Below are 14,093 nucleotides of genomic sequence, written 5' to 3'. Positions count from 1 at the left end.
ACAAGATTTTGATAATTAGACCCCTTGCATAACATTATAAGTGGACTTGAGGGACAGAATGTAAATGTGACAAGTGTTGAATTTGGCCCCTTTAAATCTCAGAGAGATGCGACTGTGTGCTCAGACCTTGCTGAAGAGGATGGACATGCAGTAGTAGTCGAGGAGGAAGGTCTGTGAAAAGCGCGGGTAGTCGAATTGGAAGAAGAGGGCGGTGAAGCACAGAGTGACATACTGCTGAGACGGGACACAGAAGGATGAACGAAGCAGCTTCATCCCAGCCACCGAGATGAACAGAGCACGGCCACTAAAGAAACAGATAAAGGATACCATATCACTGTGCAAGTCTAAGACCACATTGAAAACATGGGATACAAAAACTTCCAAAACAACAGAGTAACATAAGCTAGTGTTAAGCTTCACTCTACACTAGGACTCAGAGAAATCTTAAGGATTCTGGATGATCTTGTTCTTACTAGGCTCCAGGTTTGTCAGGGTTTTGGCTGACAGTGTGAGCTTCAGTGGTGAGGGAGTTGAGCACTACAGCCGGGTAGATGAAATACTTCTCCACACACTGCAGCCAAGCATACAGCTTCTCAAACCACATGAGCTGAGCAGCATCTGAGAGAAAGAGAGAGAGAGAGAGAGAGAGAGAGAGAGAGGGAGAGGGAGAGAGAGAGAGATCAGTCCATCACACTTGTTCAGATTTTCAGGCATTAATGTGTGCGTGTTGGTTTGACTACTCACCTCGGACCTCAAACTGGCTGTATTCTCGAGATCGCAGCACAGGGTGGGCAAAGCAGAACCAGGGTAGCTGTTTGCGGAGCTGAGGCAGGAGGTAGTGTGTGAAAAACCCCACTACCCCTGCCAAGATGTACAGGACGAAACTGAGGGCAGGCTAAAAAGTAGTGCAAAAAAACGCAATGATTTAGAAAAATTGTTTATGGAAATTAATTTCTTGATTCGCTACACTGAACGAGACTTCCCACCTCTACAAGACAAGAAATTATGTTCAGTCCTTGGATTAAAAGAACTAGGTTCTTTAGTAAGATTGCAATGAAAACAATGAAACCATTAACATACTCAAAATCACATTCTGGATAGCCTACTGACCTGCAGAGCAATAAAGACAGTGCTGGCACTAATGGCGAAAGTGATAATGGCCATAAGAGGGCACATGACCAGGTCTGAGTGAAGAGTCTCTTTCTGCAGAGTCAGAGAGGGGAGCCATTTAAAAACCATTAGAACACTTATTTAGCAAAAGAAAAATGCAGATGGAGAGAGCTTTTACCACAGAGTCACGTAGTTTCTCTGGAAGAGGGTCTTTAATCTCTAATGGTGGCTCTTCTGGTGTTCTACTCTCCAGCTCTGGGAAGAACTTGGAGCGGACCAGAGACCTGCCCAGTGAACAGTGTGGAAAAACACGTTAGATGTCAAATCACAGAGCTGTTGGGGAAGTGAGATGATTGGGAAGTCAACAGCATGTGTGGTAAGACTGACCAGAGGATGGTTGGGTCACTGCTCTGCCTGCTCAGATGATAGGACAAGGCCAGGAGGAGACCACAGAACACAGAGAAGAGCACCGGGACATGTGCCTCTCCCCACGGAGCCTACACACACACACAATACATAAAATGAGTAAAGGAAGCACTAATAAACACAGTTGGTTGTATAAGAGACAAACAGCATCCCACTTACATTGATGGCACCAAGGCAAAATCCATAAACCAGAGCTGCCACCAACATACTGCGCAACAGACTGTAGACTGAAGACAGGGGGCTTGTGGTGGCTGAAAAACAAATACACACGATCTCATACTTACGGTGCAATAATATACAAGTTAAATTAGTATGCCTGCTCCCTGTGAATCAAACCTGTATCAAACCAGTTGAATAGGAAGATCATAGCTATAGAAACACTGCATTATAGGGTTCCATTTGTTAACATTACTAACAATGAAAAATACTTCTAAAAAATGTATTACTTTCTCAGATAATGGTAATTTCAACATTTATTAATACATTAAAATCCTCTCTTAATCTGTATATATGTTAATATTTAATGGACCTGAGATAACAAGTGACATTTGTATTTATTACTAATGTTAACAAAGATTAATCATTACTGTAAGAAATATATTGCTCATTGCTAATGTTAATGAATGCATTAAATAACGCTAAATGATTGAACCTTATTGTAAAGTTTTACCACTATAGCATTAGTAGTGTATAATATAGGCCTCACCAGTTCCCCCGAAAATGTGCATGTCCACCTGCTCCAACAAACACATGAGGAATGTGTTGACCTGAGGTAGAAGTCCAAACAGGAAGATGACAGGAAAAGAGAGGGTGAACACTGCAGAAGAAAACACATGAATAATTACATTATTATATTATGCACAACTCAATAAACAGAGGTTTAACAGAACTGTCTTTGAATGATAGTGAACAGACCTATAAGCATGTCTCTAGCACAGAGCAGAAAGTGGGCAGAGAAGAAGGTGACCCCATAGAGGGTGAAAGGCAGCATACTGTCCAAATTGCCGACCAAGTCAAACACCCAGATCAGCATACAACACAGGCAGAAATACACCGGTCGACTGTACACGATGATCCAGTTATGGCCCTGCAATAAAGACCACATCAAATGAGATAGACTTTCAGTCAAAGACCAGCCTAAGAAAAGAGAAGACTGAAAAACAGCCATTTACTCACATGCATTGGAGATGCTGCATCAGGCTGTACACTCTGAAATGGACAAGAAAAAAATTATTAACACTGGACACATTACTATCTTTTGACGATCAAGATGCCAAAAAAGGACCATTTTAAAAATGCTAACTCTCACACTGACCTTTAGCAAGGAGTACTGACAGCTGGCAATGACTAGGCAGAACTGGAAAACCCAGATGTCCCTAAAGAAGCCCTGGAGAAGCAGCAGGAAGCCAAGGAATGCCACCAAGCTGGCCAACACCACCGCAAACACATTCTCTCCAACTCGTCGATTCCTGTCCAGTAAGGCCAGCAATGCTAGCCTGTCGTAACGAACTCTTAACCATTTCCCCGGCAGCACCCAGAATCGGTAATACTGTTTAGGCTTGGCCTTTTCCTCAATCATCAGCGTGTTCTCCTGGGATTCGTGAGGGGACTCGTGATCTAGGTCGAACTAAAAACAGAAAAAACATCAACAATCAGCAGGATTGTGAAATGGAACATGCGTTTTGATGATGTTGAAGAGTTAAGTCTCACCTCTGGCATATCCATTGGCAGCCTGCGAACCTGCATGCCCTGGAGGACCACTGGTCTGGGCTGCAGCATGGACAGCACTGGCGCCACCTCCTGGACATCAGTGGAGGTAAAGCTGGAGGACTGTGACTGTCGCTCTCGCTCCCTGAGCCAATGAAAATATGTCAAACAATAGGAGACTTCTGAATAAAATCCCAATGGTACAAGATTTGAGACTTACTGGACTGGGTCCTCATATCCTCCACCGGCAGGCCCAAACGTATATGACCTCTTTACTCCTGAAATTAGATCATTTAAATTGAAGAAACAACAACAAAACCATAATTAAATTAGTGTTACAAGTCAGTGAAGCACAAATTATTCTTTACCACTCTCATCAAAAAAGTAGTGCACAGCTCCCTCTGAGGTGTCGTCAAAGGTGGATGCCTCGTGAACACCGCTGCGGGGCAGCAGCAGCAGAGATGAGGCGGCGAAGTGCAGGGCGGAGGGGAGCGTTCGTGTGCGGGAGTGAGAGGAGGTGCGGACTCTCTGGAGGTCCTGTAAGCTAGGAGGAGAGCCCATGGCGGAAGGGGGTGGGGTGGGGTTACTTCCAGCATTATGTCGCCTGCGAATGGCCTGTGTCCTCTTCACACTGCTCACAGAGTCACGTTTACTTCCCTCCTCTGGGGCTGCATGGACAAGAAGCAACAGACAAACAGTTTTAAAGGGCAAAGAAAATAAATTAGATATTAACTACAGCAGAAATTAATTTAAAATAATTTTAAATATTATTAAAAAGGATAAGTGCACTTTTTTTTTTTTACACCCTCATAATTTTTTTTCAGCCTAATGAGGGTGAATAATGTGGGTCTTATGCACCATGATCAAGAAGAAAATCAATTCAGCAGAAAGTATTGAGTTAATTAAAAGTGTAAATGAATATTAAAAATGTAAATATATTAAATTATATTAGGTAAAAAATGTTTATATATATATATATATATATATATATATATATATATATATATATATATATATATATATATATATATTAGGGCTGGACCCGAATATTCGAATAATCGAATATTCGTTCGGTGGGTTGGAATTCGATTTGAAAATTTGACTTTCGAATATTCGTTTTTTGTTGCTGTTTTTTGCACACCTGGGATCCCCCGCGAAATGGTTCTCATTCGCGCTTGAATAAGGCCGGCGACACACTGGCTGCGTGGCATGTCCGTTTTTATTTCGGCACCCATGTTAACAGGTTGGAGTTTGCACACTACCTGCTGATACACAAGTCTCAGGCGTGGCTTGAGCCACGCGGAAAACGCGTGCATGCTAGAAAAAGAACCAACGCCTAAGATGTTTATATGTCATTTTGACACGAATACATATCAATAAATGTAATTTTGATGTTTGAAAGTGATAGGTTTTGACATAAATGCAAATATAAACTAAATATTTAAAATATTATCGATTATACTGGCCAGACCGATCTACTGCGCATGCGAGTAGAGCGGACCTCAGCAGAAAGTATAAATACAAGTAGTCTGCGTCCGAGCTGTGCGCAGCTGTCGTGTACGCGTCCAAACTGGAGTATAACAGAGGCTTAAGTGTTCCAGCAACGGGAGTGTTCTAGAGCAGAACAGCGGAGTGTGTGTGGACAGAAGTGCATGAGAACAGCGGAGTGTGTGTGAAAGTGCATGATGAGCTTGTGTTTTGGGTTAAGCTGCGTTGTTTTGACATTGTGGAAAATAATAGAAACAAAATGTATTAGACTTTTTACCCGTTATTATCAATCTAAATTAATCTCGTTTTTAATTTAACTTAATTTAGTTTTTCTTTATTTAAATTTTGTTTTTCTTTATTTAAATTTTGTTTTTCTTTATGTAAATTTAATTTTTTCTTAGTTTAAATTTCGTTTTTTCTTTATTTATATTTCGTTTTTTCTTTATTTAAATTTCGTTTTTTCTTTATTTAAATTTAATTTTTTCTTAGTTTAAATTTCATTTTTTTCTTTATTTAAATTTCGTTTTTTCTTTATTTAAATTTCGTTTTTTCTTTATTTAAATTTCGTTTTTTGTTATTTAAATCTACCCTTTACTTGGTCAGTAATTTGTTAGTCAGAAAAATATTAGACTACCTTAAAAGTATTGCTTAATTTAACAGACCTGTGTGTGTGCGTTTTATATCACTATAGTGCAGTGTCCGGGTTCTCAGAGCATAAGCCCAGCCCGCGTTGAGGCGCGCCGCTTCCCGCTCGCGCTGTTCTGTAGTTTATTAAAAGTTTATTAATTCTGAACGTGTCACGTCTCACGTGTCTATCTATATTGCACCAAATCGACACTGCACTCCCTTGTGAAGTCGATTGGATGAACGGTTCTCGAAATAATCAAAATGCAAACAGACATACAGACACATAGAGATTCCTGCTTTTATTAGACAGAAGATTATGTTCAGCACCCTCTCTCCGAAGCTTCGAATATTCGATGTTCATTACTACCGAAGCTTCGAAGCTCAAAAAATGGTATTCGGACCAGCCCTAATATTAATATTAATATATATATATATATATATATATATATATATATATATATATTCCAGCCTAAATATTGGGTGAATATAATGTGGTATGATGGTCTTACACACCATGACCAAAAAAATAGAGCAACATAACAGTAAAATCCTATGCATGGTTCTAAATATTTTTGCAAATCTATGAAACGCAAGAGAAGAAGTGCTGAGAAAGAATCTGTTCGCTCCTTACCTCCTCCTACTGCCCCCTCTTCCAGCAGCTCTCCTGCCCTCCAGCCCGTCTGGTTCCCAGCCCAGGAGCCCCCAAGTGAGTCTATCCTATGATGTAACCTGGAGAAAGCCTCTGAGTGCATCGTCCGAGCCTCCAGGTCTGATTTAGAGATGGTAAGTGGGCGTGGGGCAGGATTGGAAGAAGGGGGTAAAGGTAGCACAGTAGATGCAAGCGTCCCTGTGTTGTTGGAACCCCCACCGGCCCCATCCATGCTGAGCACTCTGGCATGAGTCTTGGCACTGGCTGTGCTGGCTGAGCGCTGAGCACTGCGAGAATGGGAGGGACCTACTGCGTCAGGCTCCTCCCCCTCTCCAGGACTAGGTAACTGACTGGGACCAGGCTGGGAAGCATTCGCCAGATCGGGGGAGTAGCAGGAGGTAGAGGAGCTTGAATCATCATCTTCATCATCGTCTTCGTCGTCAGAGCTGAAGCGACGTTGGGATCCAAGGCTAGAGCCTGCACTCATATCGCTGCCATCGTCTTCATCGCTGGAGTCCTCGAACAAGCTCTCGCTGTAGGCTTTGGCACCCAGCCGACTGCGTACAGGGATGTAGTCTCTGTGTTGGCCACGGTTTTGGTGCCGTCGATAGGAGCCACAGTCGAAACTGCTACTGCCAGGAGCACCTCGTTTGCGTGGAGCTTTCCTGCGACCGGGGCGGTGACCCACACTGCCCCCGGCACGTAGCAGCTTCAGATCTTTAGGTCGCACCACCTGCTGCTGAGCTTGCAGAGAAGGTGGCTCTGCTAGGAGGTAGGACGGGGCAGAGACCGGCAGAGCAGGCTCTGAGCAGACCAAGCCCAGAGCCAACCCTGACGGTACAGAGCTGGCCTGGCGCGGAGGAGGAAGGGGGGGTATAGGGATGCCACCGTCAAGATCGCAGGTCTCAGAACGCCCGCTGCTAGACGGCGACGAATCCTGCAAGGAGGGCTGTGCAATGTCTGAAAGCAAAGGGGGAAGGTCCTCCCCCTCCACCAGAGTTCTGTCTAGGCCCTGCCCAGAGGAGAGCTCTTTGGAGGGTGAGCGTAGCAGCACGCTGTCTGACAGGTCATCTGTGTCGCTGCCGCCCTGCAGCACGTCTCCAGGCTGCTGATAGGGGCCTTTACCCTGAGGCAAAGCTGTGGAAGCAGCGTTAGACACGGGTTTATGCGTCTGGCCCAGCGAGGGACTCTCAAGCTGTGTTGAGTCTGTTTTCTCGCTGCGGTAGCTACTGACCGTACTGAGAGTCTCTCTGTCTGTGGCTGCTCCACCTCCACTAAAGCAGCTGTCAGTGGAGCCAGCAGCCAGGGCCACTCCAGTGCGGCTGCCTGGTTGCTCAGCACCGGGGGCAAAATTGACAGGGTCGAGGCCCAAACCCAACAAGTTCTCGCTTAGTTCCTCGCTCAAGCTACTCTTGATAAGAGGGCTGAGAGGAGCATCTCCCAGGCTCTCAGAATCAGCTGAAGGCCCAAGGGGGGAGTAGCCTCCTAGACCCTCCCCATCAGGGCTCTGCTGAGATAGCTCCACACCCCCATTCTCCACCTGGTCCTTCTCATCTCCATCTTCTTGGCTGGAGGGGGACGGTGGGATGGAAGGACAGTTTGCTGGGTGCAGGCTACTAAACCCTCCAGACATTACATCACTCACACCAATTAGGCTTCTGTAATCCACAGCCAGACAGGATGGTGCCACACCTGCAACGACAAAAAGCGTCCAGTTACTACTGAGCAGATTAGCGATGTTTAGAGGTACACATAACTTGATACTAGTAACAATCTTAAACAAATCCAATGGTTTTAAGATATCAATTTATTCAGTTAACTTAATTTATAAGATTTTAATATCTTGTAATATTTTGCAATAAACAAGCAACAAATGATTGAATACATATAACCAATTACTGTAAACTTTTTGTCTTCAAATTAAAGTTTATAATGTTATGGTTCATCTCATAGCTGGTTAGTTTAGATTAAAGCTTTTTCCTGAATAAAGTTGTGATGAAACGGAAGTAGTGACAGATCTTTTCTTCTGTATTGTGACGTACATTTATAAAAAAGCTAAAAAAAACTATAATATGGTGTTCTATGGTGCCACCTAAGTTTTGATAATTTTGATTAAACGGGTCCAAAAATTGGACATACATAATTAAACATTCACAGCAAGATTTACAAAAAATAGATGTGAATTTGACTTTTTTTGAACCAAGGATGCTGAAAATGTTGGTTGCCACTGTAGCTCTCTGGATTGGAAGTCTAGGGCAGTGTTTCCCAACCACTGTGCAGCAGTACACTAGTTGGTTGTGTCAGGGTGTCCGGTGTGCCGTGGAAAATGATCAAAAACAAACAAAAACAAAAAAAACCTACAAATAAGAATATATCATCGCTGTCAGGCCGAAACCTTGCATTCTCTAGATTTAATTTTTGTTTGATAAAAAATATGCTATTGGTCATCATTTACATCTGCGTGTGGGTTTTTACAAATATTTAACCAATAAATAACATTTAAAAGAGGTTGTGACTAAACCTTTTAACTCCATCAGCTCCTCAAATTGTCAGTCAAACCTCATAAATCCACCCACCACAATTTAGATTGCCTCAGGTGCGGCTGTTCCAGAGACAGATGAGATGTGAGCTTGATTTTCAGAAAATGTTAATATTATAATGAAACATGCAATTGTCTAACCATTTATAAAAACAGTGTTTAATAAAATAAAAAATACAAGGTCTCTTCCAGACAGAGATATTATGTAAATTTGTTTTATCATCACATAGCTACCTATATGTATTCCTGCCTGACTTAAGCTCAAGTTTCACATTAAAAGTGAGAACTACTTTTAATATAATATCTAGATCTAATCTGCCATTTGAAGCAATGCATGTCTGTGAAATATTGTAATATATTTACATAGAGGTGTGCCGTGTGATTTTTTGATTCAAAACTGTGCAGCAGCAAACAACAAAAAAAGGTTGGGAAACACTGGTCTAGGGAACTGTCCAATGCAACACTAATGTAGTGAAGCAGTAAAGGGACAGTTCTTACTAGAGTTGTCCTGAGAGTTGTGTCGAAGGATGTCTCTATGTGCAGAGGTTACAATCACATTATTAGTGCACTGCTCCTGCATGAGCTCCTTAATATCTGTAATTTGAAAAATGATAAAAATCAGAACTGAAACAAGCATACCAGTTCATGTTAACTAATTTGGTGATGTAAAAAAAAAAAAAAAGCAACAATAACAACAACAGCAATAACAACAATGTACCCTTCGGGCCTCCAGGGTCTTCAAGATGTGGTAAAAACTCCTGAGCAAAGGAAAAGAAAATGAGTCAGAGGAAATTCCAACGAGTTAAGGAGAATAATGCTCAAGGACATGTGACATTTGACATTAACAATATCCTTACAGACACCTGATTCAATCCAAACAGCGAATGCTGGGAACTGCAGCGTACAGGAGGGGTGGAGTTCACCTTTCGGAACACCGTCATTTCCACACCGACACCACTGTCCCTGTAGGCACAGACATGCCGACATGAGCCAAAACCGACTGTGACTGCTCGACACCACCAACAGATGTTAACCAACAACAAATCCTCGAAGAACATCTGACTCAGTACCATGATGCTTGTAATGCTCTACATACAAACTGATTATGTCTACTTGCCAAATTGAGCAATAGATAAGTGAAAACGAAAAAGAATGTAGTAGTAGATACACTGTACCTGTGTTGGCTTCCGTCGTGAGCGCCAGAGCATTCCTCTCCTTCTTCCACTCTATGGGGGTCAGTGGCGAATGAGGCCTGCCTCTTCTCCACAATCTCGCCCAAGTCAAACATGGCGTGTAGTCGGAAATTCACTGCCTTTATGGCCGTGAAGAAGGCCGCTATCACAGCGCAGTACACACCAGCCACCACTAAACTGGCAGGAAGGGCCTGAAAGAAAGAATGTGGAAGAAATTAATCACATTAATGTGGTTGCAACAATTACAACCTCAAATTCGTTTCAGACACTGCATCTTATGTAGGCCACAATGGACTTGTGCAATTGCATAATGCGCTTGTGTGCAACACAGGGTGCAAAATAGGCTACAACATACACTACCGGTCAAAAGTTTTATATCGGGAAGATTTCTTATGTTTTTAAAATAAGTCTCTTCTGCTCACCAAGGCTGCATTTATTTGATTAAAAATACAAACAAAAACAGTCATATTGTTAAATAGCCTATTATTACAATTTAAAACATCTGTTTTCTATGTGAATATATAGTAAAGTGTAATTTATTTCTGTGATCAAAGCTGAATTTCTAGCATCATTACTCCAGTCTTCAGTGTCACATGATCCTTCAGAAATCATTCTAATATGATTTGATGCTCAAGAAACATTTATGATTATCATCAATGTTGAAAACTGTTTTTTTTACATTTTTATTTCAGGATTATTCGATGAATAGAAAGTTCAAAAGAACAGCATTTATCTGAAATAGAAAGCTTTTGTAACATTAAACACTACCCTTCAAAAGTTTGGCGTCAGTAAGAATTTTTATTTTATTTTTGGGAATAAAATAAATCAACACTTTTATTCATCAAGGATGAGTTAAATTGATCAAAAGTTACAGTATAGATATTTATGTTAGAAAAGATTATATTTTAAATAAATGCTGTTCTTTTGAACTTTCTATTCATCAAAGAATTCTGAAAAACAATTGTACACAACTGTTTTTACTGTTTTCCAACATTGAAAATAATAATGATTCCTTTTTAGCATAAAATCTGCATATTAGAATGATTTCTGAAGGATCATGTGACTGAAGACTGGAGTAATGATGCTGAAAATTCAGCTTTCATCAGAGGAATACATTTACATTTTAAAATATATTAAAATAGAAAACAGTCATTTTAAATTGTCATAATATTTCACAACATTACGGTTATCAAATAAATGCAGCCTTAGTGAGCAGAAGAGACTTCTTTTAAAAACATTAAACATCTTACTGATCTAAAACTTCTGACCAGTAGTGCAAGTAATGTATTTAGTATTTTCATGGCAAGAACAGTGTAAAGAAATAGATAAATGAATATTAAAAATGTATAGACAAATATATAAAACTATATATATAAAATTAGTGGCAATTTACATAAAACTGAGTAAAATCATTGTCTGATGACATTAAAAGCTGTAAAATTCAATAAAATATGTTTAACGGTCAACTTAGGAGTGTTACAAGAGCAACAAGATGGAAGTTCACCTGATAGTGAAAAGTATCACTAGCGATGTCATAACATGTCAAGTTTATCCACAAGCTTTCCTGTATTATCATTAACCGGTTGCCACACTGAGAAAATGGACGCAATGGAATGTCTTCCTGAAGACTGATGTAATGATTCCTCCTCGTATATCTGATCGTTAACATTGATTGTGCTTGTAAGGTACTATGGTTCTGTAAAAATGTAAAACAAGCTGTTGCCTTGAAGGAACTTTATTGAACTTTAAAATACTGCGTTGACTTGGTCTGTGGGGAAAAAACATTGTTTTTGAAAGTTTCAAGCTCATCAGGGCAGAATTTGTTTGATTAAAAATACAATATTACCGGTAGTACAATTTAAAATAACTCCTTTTAGTGAATTGAAAAAAGAAAAAAAATCCCCCAGTGACGAAAACGCTGAATTTTCAGCATGCAGAAATCAAGCAGAAATTAAACATATGATCCTTCAGAAATCATTCCAATATGCTGATCAAGAAACATTTATCATTATTATCAGTGTTGAAAACAGTTGGGCAAACCAGGATTTTCTCAAGAATAGAAACAACAACTACAACTAAAAGTGAACATTTATATATATATATATTTTTTTTTCCCCTCTGACAGAAGGGTTGATGTTATCGCGGTTCTGCTTGCACTGCAACCTTTTAGAAAAGACATTCCATAGAAAATATCCCTGAAGCAGAAATATCTGCAGCTGTCATGCATCTTGACAAAAGTTCAGAAAAATCCTTCTATAGTAAAGCTTGAGATCACCATGTAAGGAAAGTTTCTCAACATGAGTGACACCTAAATAATTCAAGCTCTTGGGTTACATCAGTATTATTACGTTTTTACATACGGTACATTTTTCCAAGAGCATGTGCTGGTGTAATTCTTTACCTGGAGAAATACTGCATGAACTCACCATGTATAGAAGAAAGGGGAAGGCCAAGAGGAATATCCAGAGGTAGAGATGAAAGCAGTTCGAGAAGGTACTCTGATGAGGGTCAACGTACCATCCTCCGGTCAGAGAAGCCCACACTCCCTGCCGCAATATCTGAAGAGCTTGAGAGCCCATCTTATCGCGTCGGGACAAGACAACCCAGAGTTCTTGAAGTTCCCTTGTCAAAGTTTCTAGTGCGGTACTTCCATTGGGAACCTCAGGATGGACTTTCTCGGACTGGTAATGAAAAAGGCTGCCCAAAAAGTTAGCAGAGAGCGAGACGATCCAAAACAACTTCAGGCCTGTGTTTTTTCAGCATCAACTTTTCTTTTGTATGCTCCTCCAGCAGACCCCTGCTTGTAGTGCAGATCATCAAGAGTTTTTGGCACAACCGTGACCCAAGGGCTACATGAAAACATTCATCCTGAGGAATCATCAAAACTGCTTGGTTTGGTTTCTTTACGACTTCCCAGCACTTTAAGCAAAAACAATTCACAAAATAAACAAGCTGTTCTGATGACATACTTAAGATCAACAGGCTATTTTGAATATGGTCATTTTAACCTATCTGTGGCGTGATAAGGCATGAGACATTTGTCTGATTTAGATAAAGTAGCCTAATGTGGGATTTCTAGAAAATACAATTAAGAAATCACGTTTCATTTAGGGATATCGTATATTTAACTAACTTTAGAGATGTCAACAGATATGTATAAGATCACTGAACAACTGCTACTATTTCAGGCAATGTAGAGAAAGACAGGCAGTTGGTTAGTTAACGTCTTCATTGGCTTTCTAGGCTTCTGTAACTATTGCAAATATGGTAGACAGCTTCAGAGTCCTGAGAATTAAATTTCTACTTTTTCTGAACAAATCTGTAAACCTGTCCCGTTGCCAAACAAAAGATATGCGTATATGACACCGTTTAGAGTTTTATGTCTTAACTGACTGCTGATTTATTTTAACCTATAGTCATCTCGTCCAAGCCTGAACAGTCATAGTAGTATCCTTTCAACTTTTCCTTTATGGCAGTAACTAATCTCTACATCTGGAGAAGGATAAACACTGAGCATCCTCGGAAAACAATAGTCGTTTGAATAAACGAACGCTGACAAATGTCTCAGTGGATTTGGCTTTTAACCAGCACAACTTCAGCTAATGTTAGCATAGGTATGTTAGCTTGCCTAGAGCATCTTTGACATTATATTGAGTCTAAATAAAGACAGTAGAGATATTAATGTCCATGAAACGTTCCAATATCACTTCAATGAAAACGTTACTAGAGTGCGAACATTTTTAGTACTGTAAACAAACGGTGCGTTTAAACAGCAATAGCGCTAACGCTGACAGCTGAACGACTGGATTTTAGACTGAATCAACCTGCTGAGCTTCAAAACAATCAGAAGGGACGCAAATATATTATATTTAATCTATTTTCTCAGTTTTTCGACTTAATTTGACGTATATCTGTCCGCTCACCGCTCAATATCACCTGACACTCACTAGCCACACCGCTAACATGCTAACTTACAAGCAGTAGTGAGACACCTCTGACTTTGGCTTAAGTGTTTTGTAGCAAAATTTTGAGCACGCTTCAAATCAACGTCAACATTCCATGTTTTTTCTCGGCAGGGTCTGCGTTAATTCCTCCAGGAACGAGAGAAGGAAAACCACAGGACGGCGAAACTGAACGCGAGTTAGCATCGGCTAACGGCAGCACTGAGTGCTTCCTCCTTATGACGAAAATAAAAATACAAAAACACACACAGACCGCAAAATATCTCTACGTGGTCACCACTGCAACCATTTCCACGGTAAGTCCAGGGCCGCTGTGTAAAAACTCCAGCGATAAAAGCCCGGAACGTGAGCTCGCTAAGTTCCAGTGTCGAATCGCTTCATTCACACAGGTA

At 40.7% G+C, this 14,093-nt stretch overlaps 1 protein-coding gene across 1 annotated transcript in view; it reads right to left on the bottom strand.

The window, feature by feature from the left end:
• The window catches only part of LOC306984997 (pecanex-like protein 3), a 23,030-nt gene extending 8,937 nt beyond the window's left edge, over window positions 1-14,093 (bottom strand). Inside the window, exons 1-19 of the mRNA XM_079586827.1 lie at window positions 12,166-14,093; window positions 9,722-9,930; window positions 9,404-9,509; window positions 9,265-9,304; window positions 5,990-7,699; window positions 3,612-3,911; window positions 3,464-3,521; window positions 3,247-3,388; window positions 2,852-3,163; window positions 2,713-2,745; window positions 2,452-2,623; window positions 2,243-2,353; window positions 1,696-1,787; window positions 1,498-1,607; window positions 1,289-1,394; window positions 1,111-1,203; window positions 745-895; window positions 474-618; window positions 127-304 (exon numbers count right to left, since the gene is read on the bottom strand). Of these exons, the coding sequence (XP_079442953.1) occupies window positions 127-304; window positions 474-618; window positions 745-895; window positions 1,111-1,203; window positions 1,289-1,394; window positions 1,498-1,607; window positions 1,696-1,787; window positions 2,243-2,353; window positions 2,452-2,623; window positions 2,713-2,745; window positions 2,852-3,163; window positions 3,247-3,388; window positions 3,464-3,521; window positions 3,612-3,911; window positions 5,990-7,699; window positions 9,265-9,304; window positions 9,404-9,509; window positions 9,722-9,930; window positions 12,166-12,318 (4,221 nt within the window). The 5' untranslated portion in view covers window positions 12,319-14,093. The remainder of the gene's footprint in view (window positions 1-126; window positions 305-473; window positions 619-744; window positions 896-1,110; window positions 1,204-1,288; window positions 1,395-1,497; window positions 1,608-1,695; window positions 1,788-2,242; window positions 2,354-2,451; window positions 2,624-2,712; window positions 2,746-2,851; window positions 3,164-3,246; window positions 3,389-3,463; window positions 3,522-3,611; window positions 3,912-5,989; window positions 7,700-9,264; window positions 9,305-9,403; window positions 9,510-9,721; window positions 9,931-12,165) is intronic.

Source organism: Phoxinus phoxinus (assembly GCF_949152265.1).
Source record: "Phoxinus phoxinus genome assembly, chromosome: 17".
In the NCBI taxonomy this organism is placed as follows: domain Eukaryota; kingdom Metazoa; phylum Chordata; class Actinopteri; order Cypriniformes; family Leuciscidae; genus Phoxinus; species Phoxinus phoxinus.
Note: the sequence above shows the minus strand (reverse complement) of the source record. Positions and strands in the feature narration are given on the sequence as shown.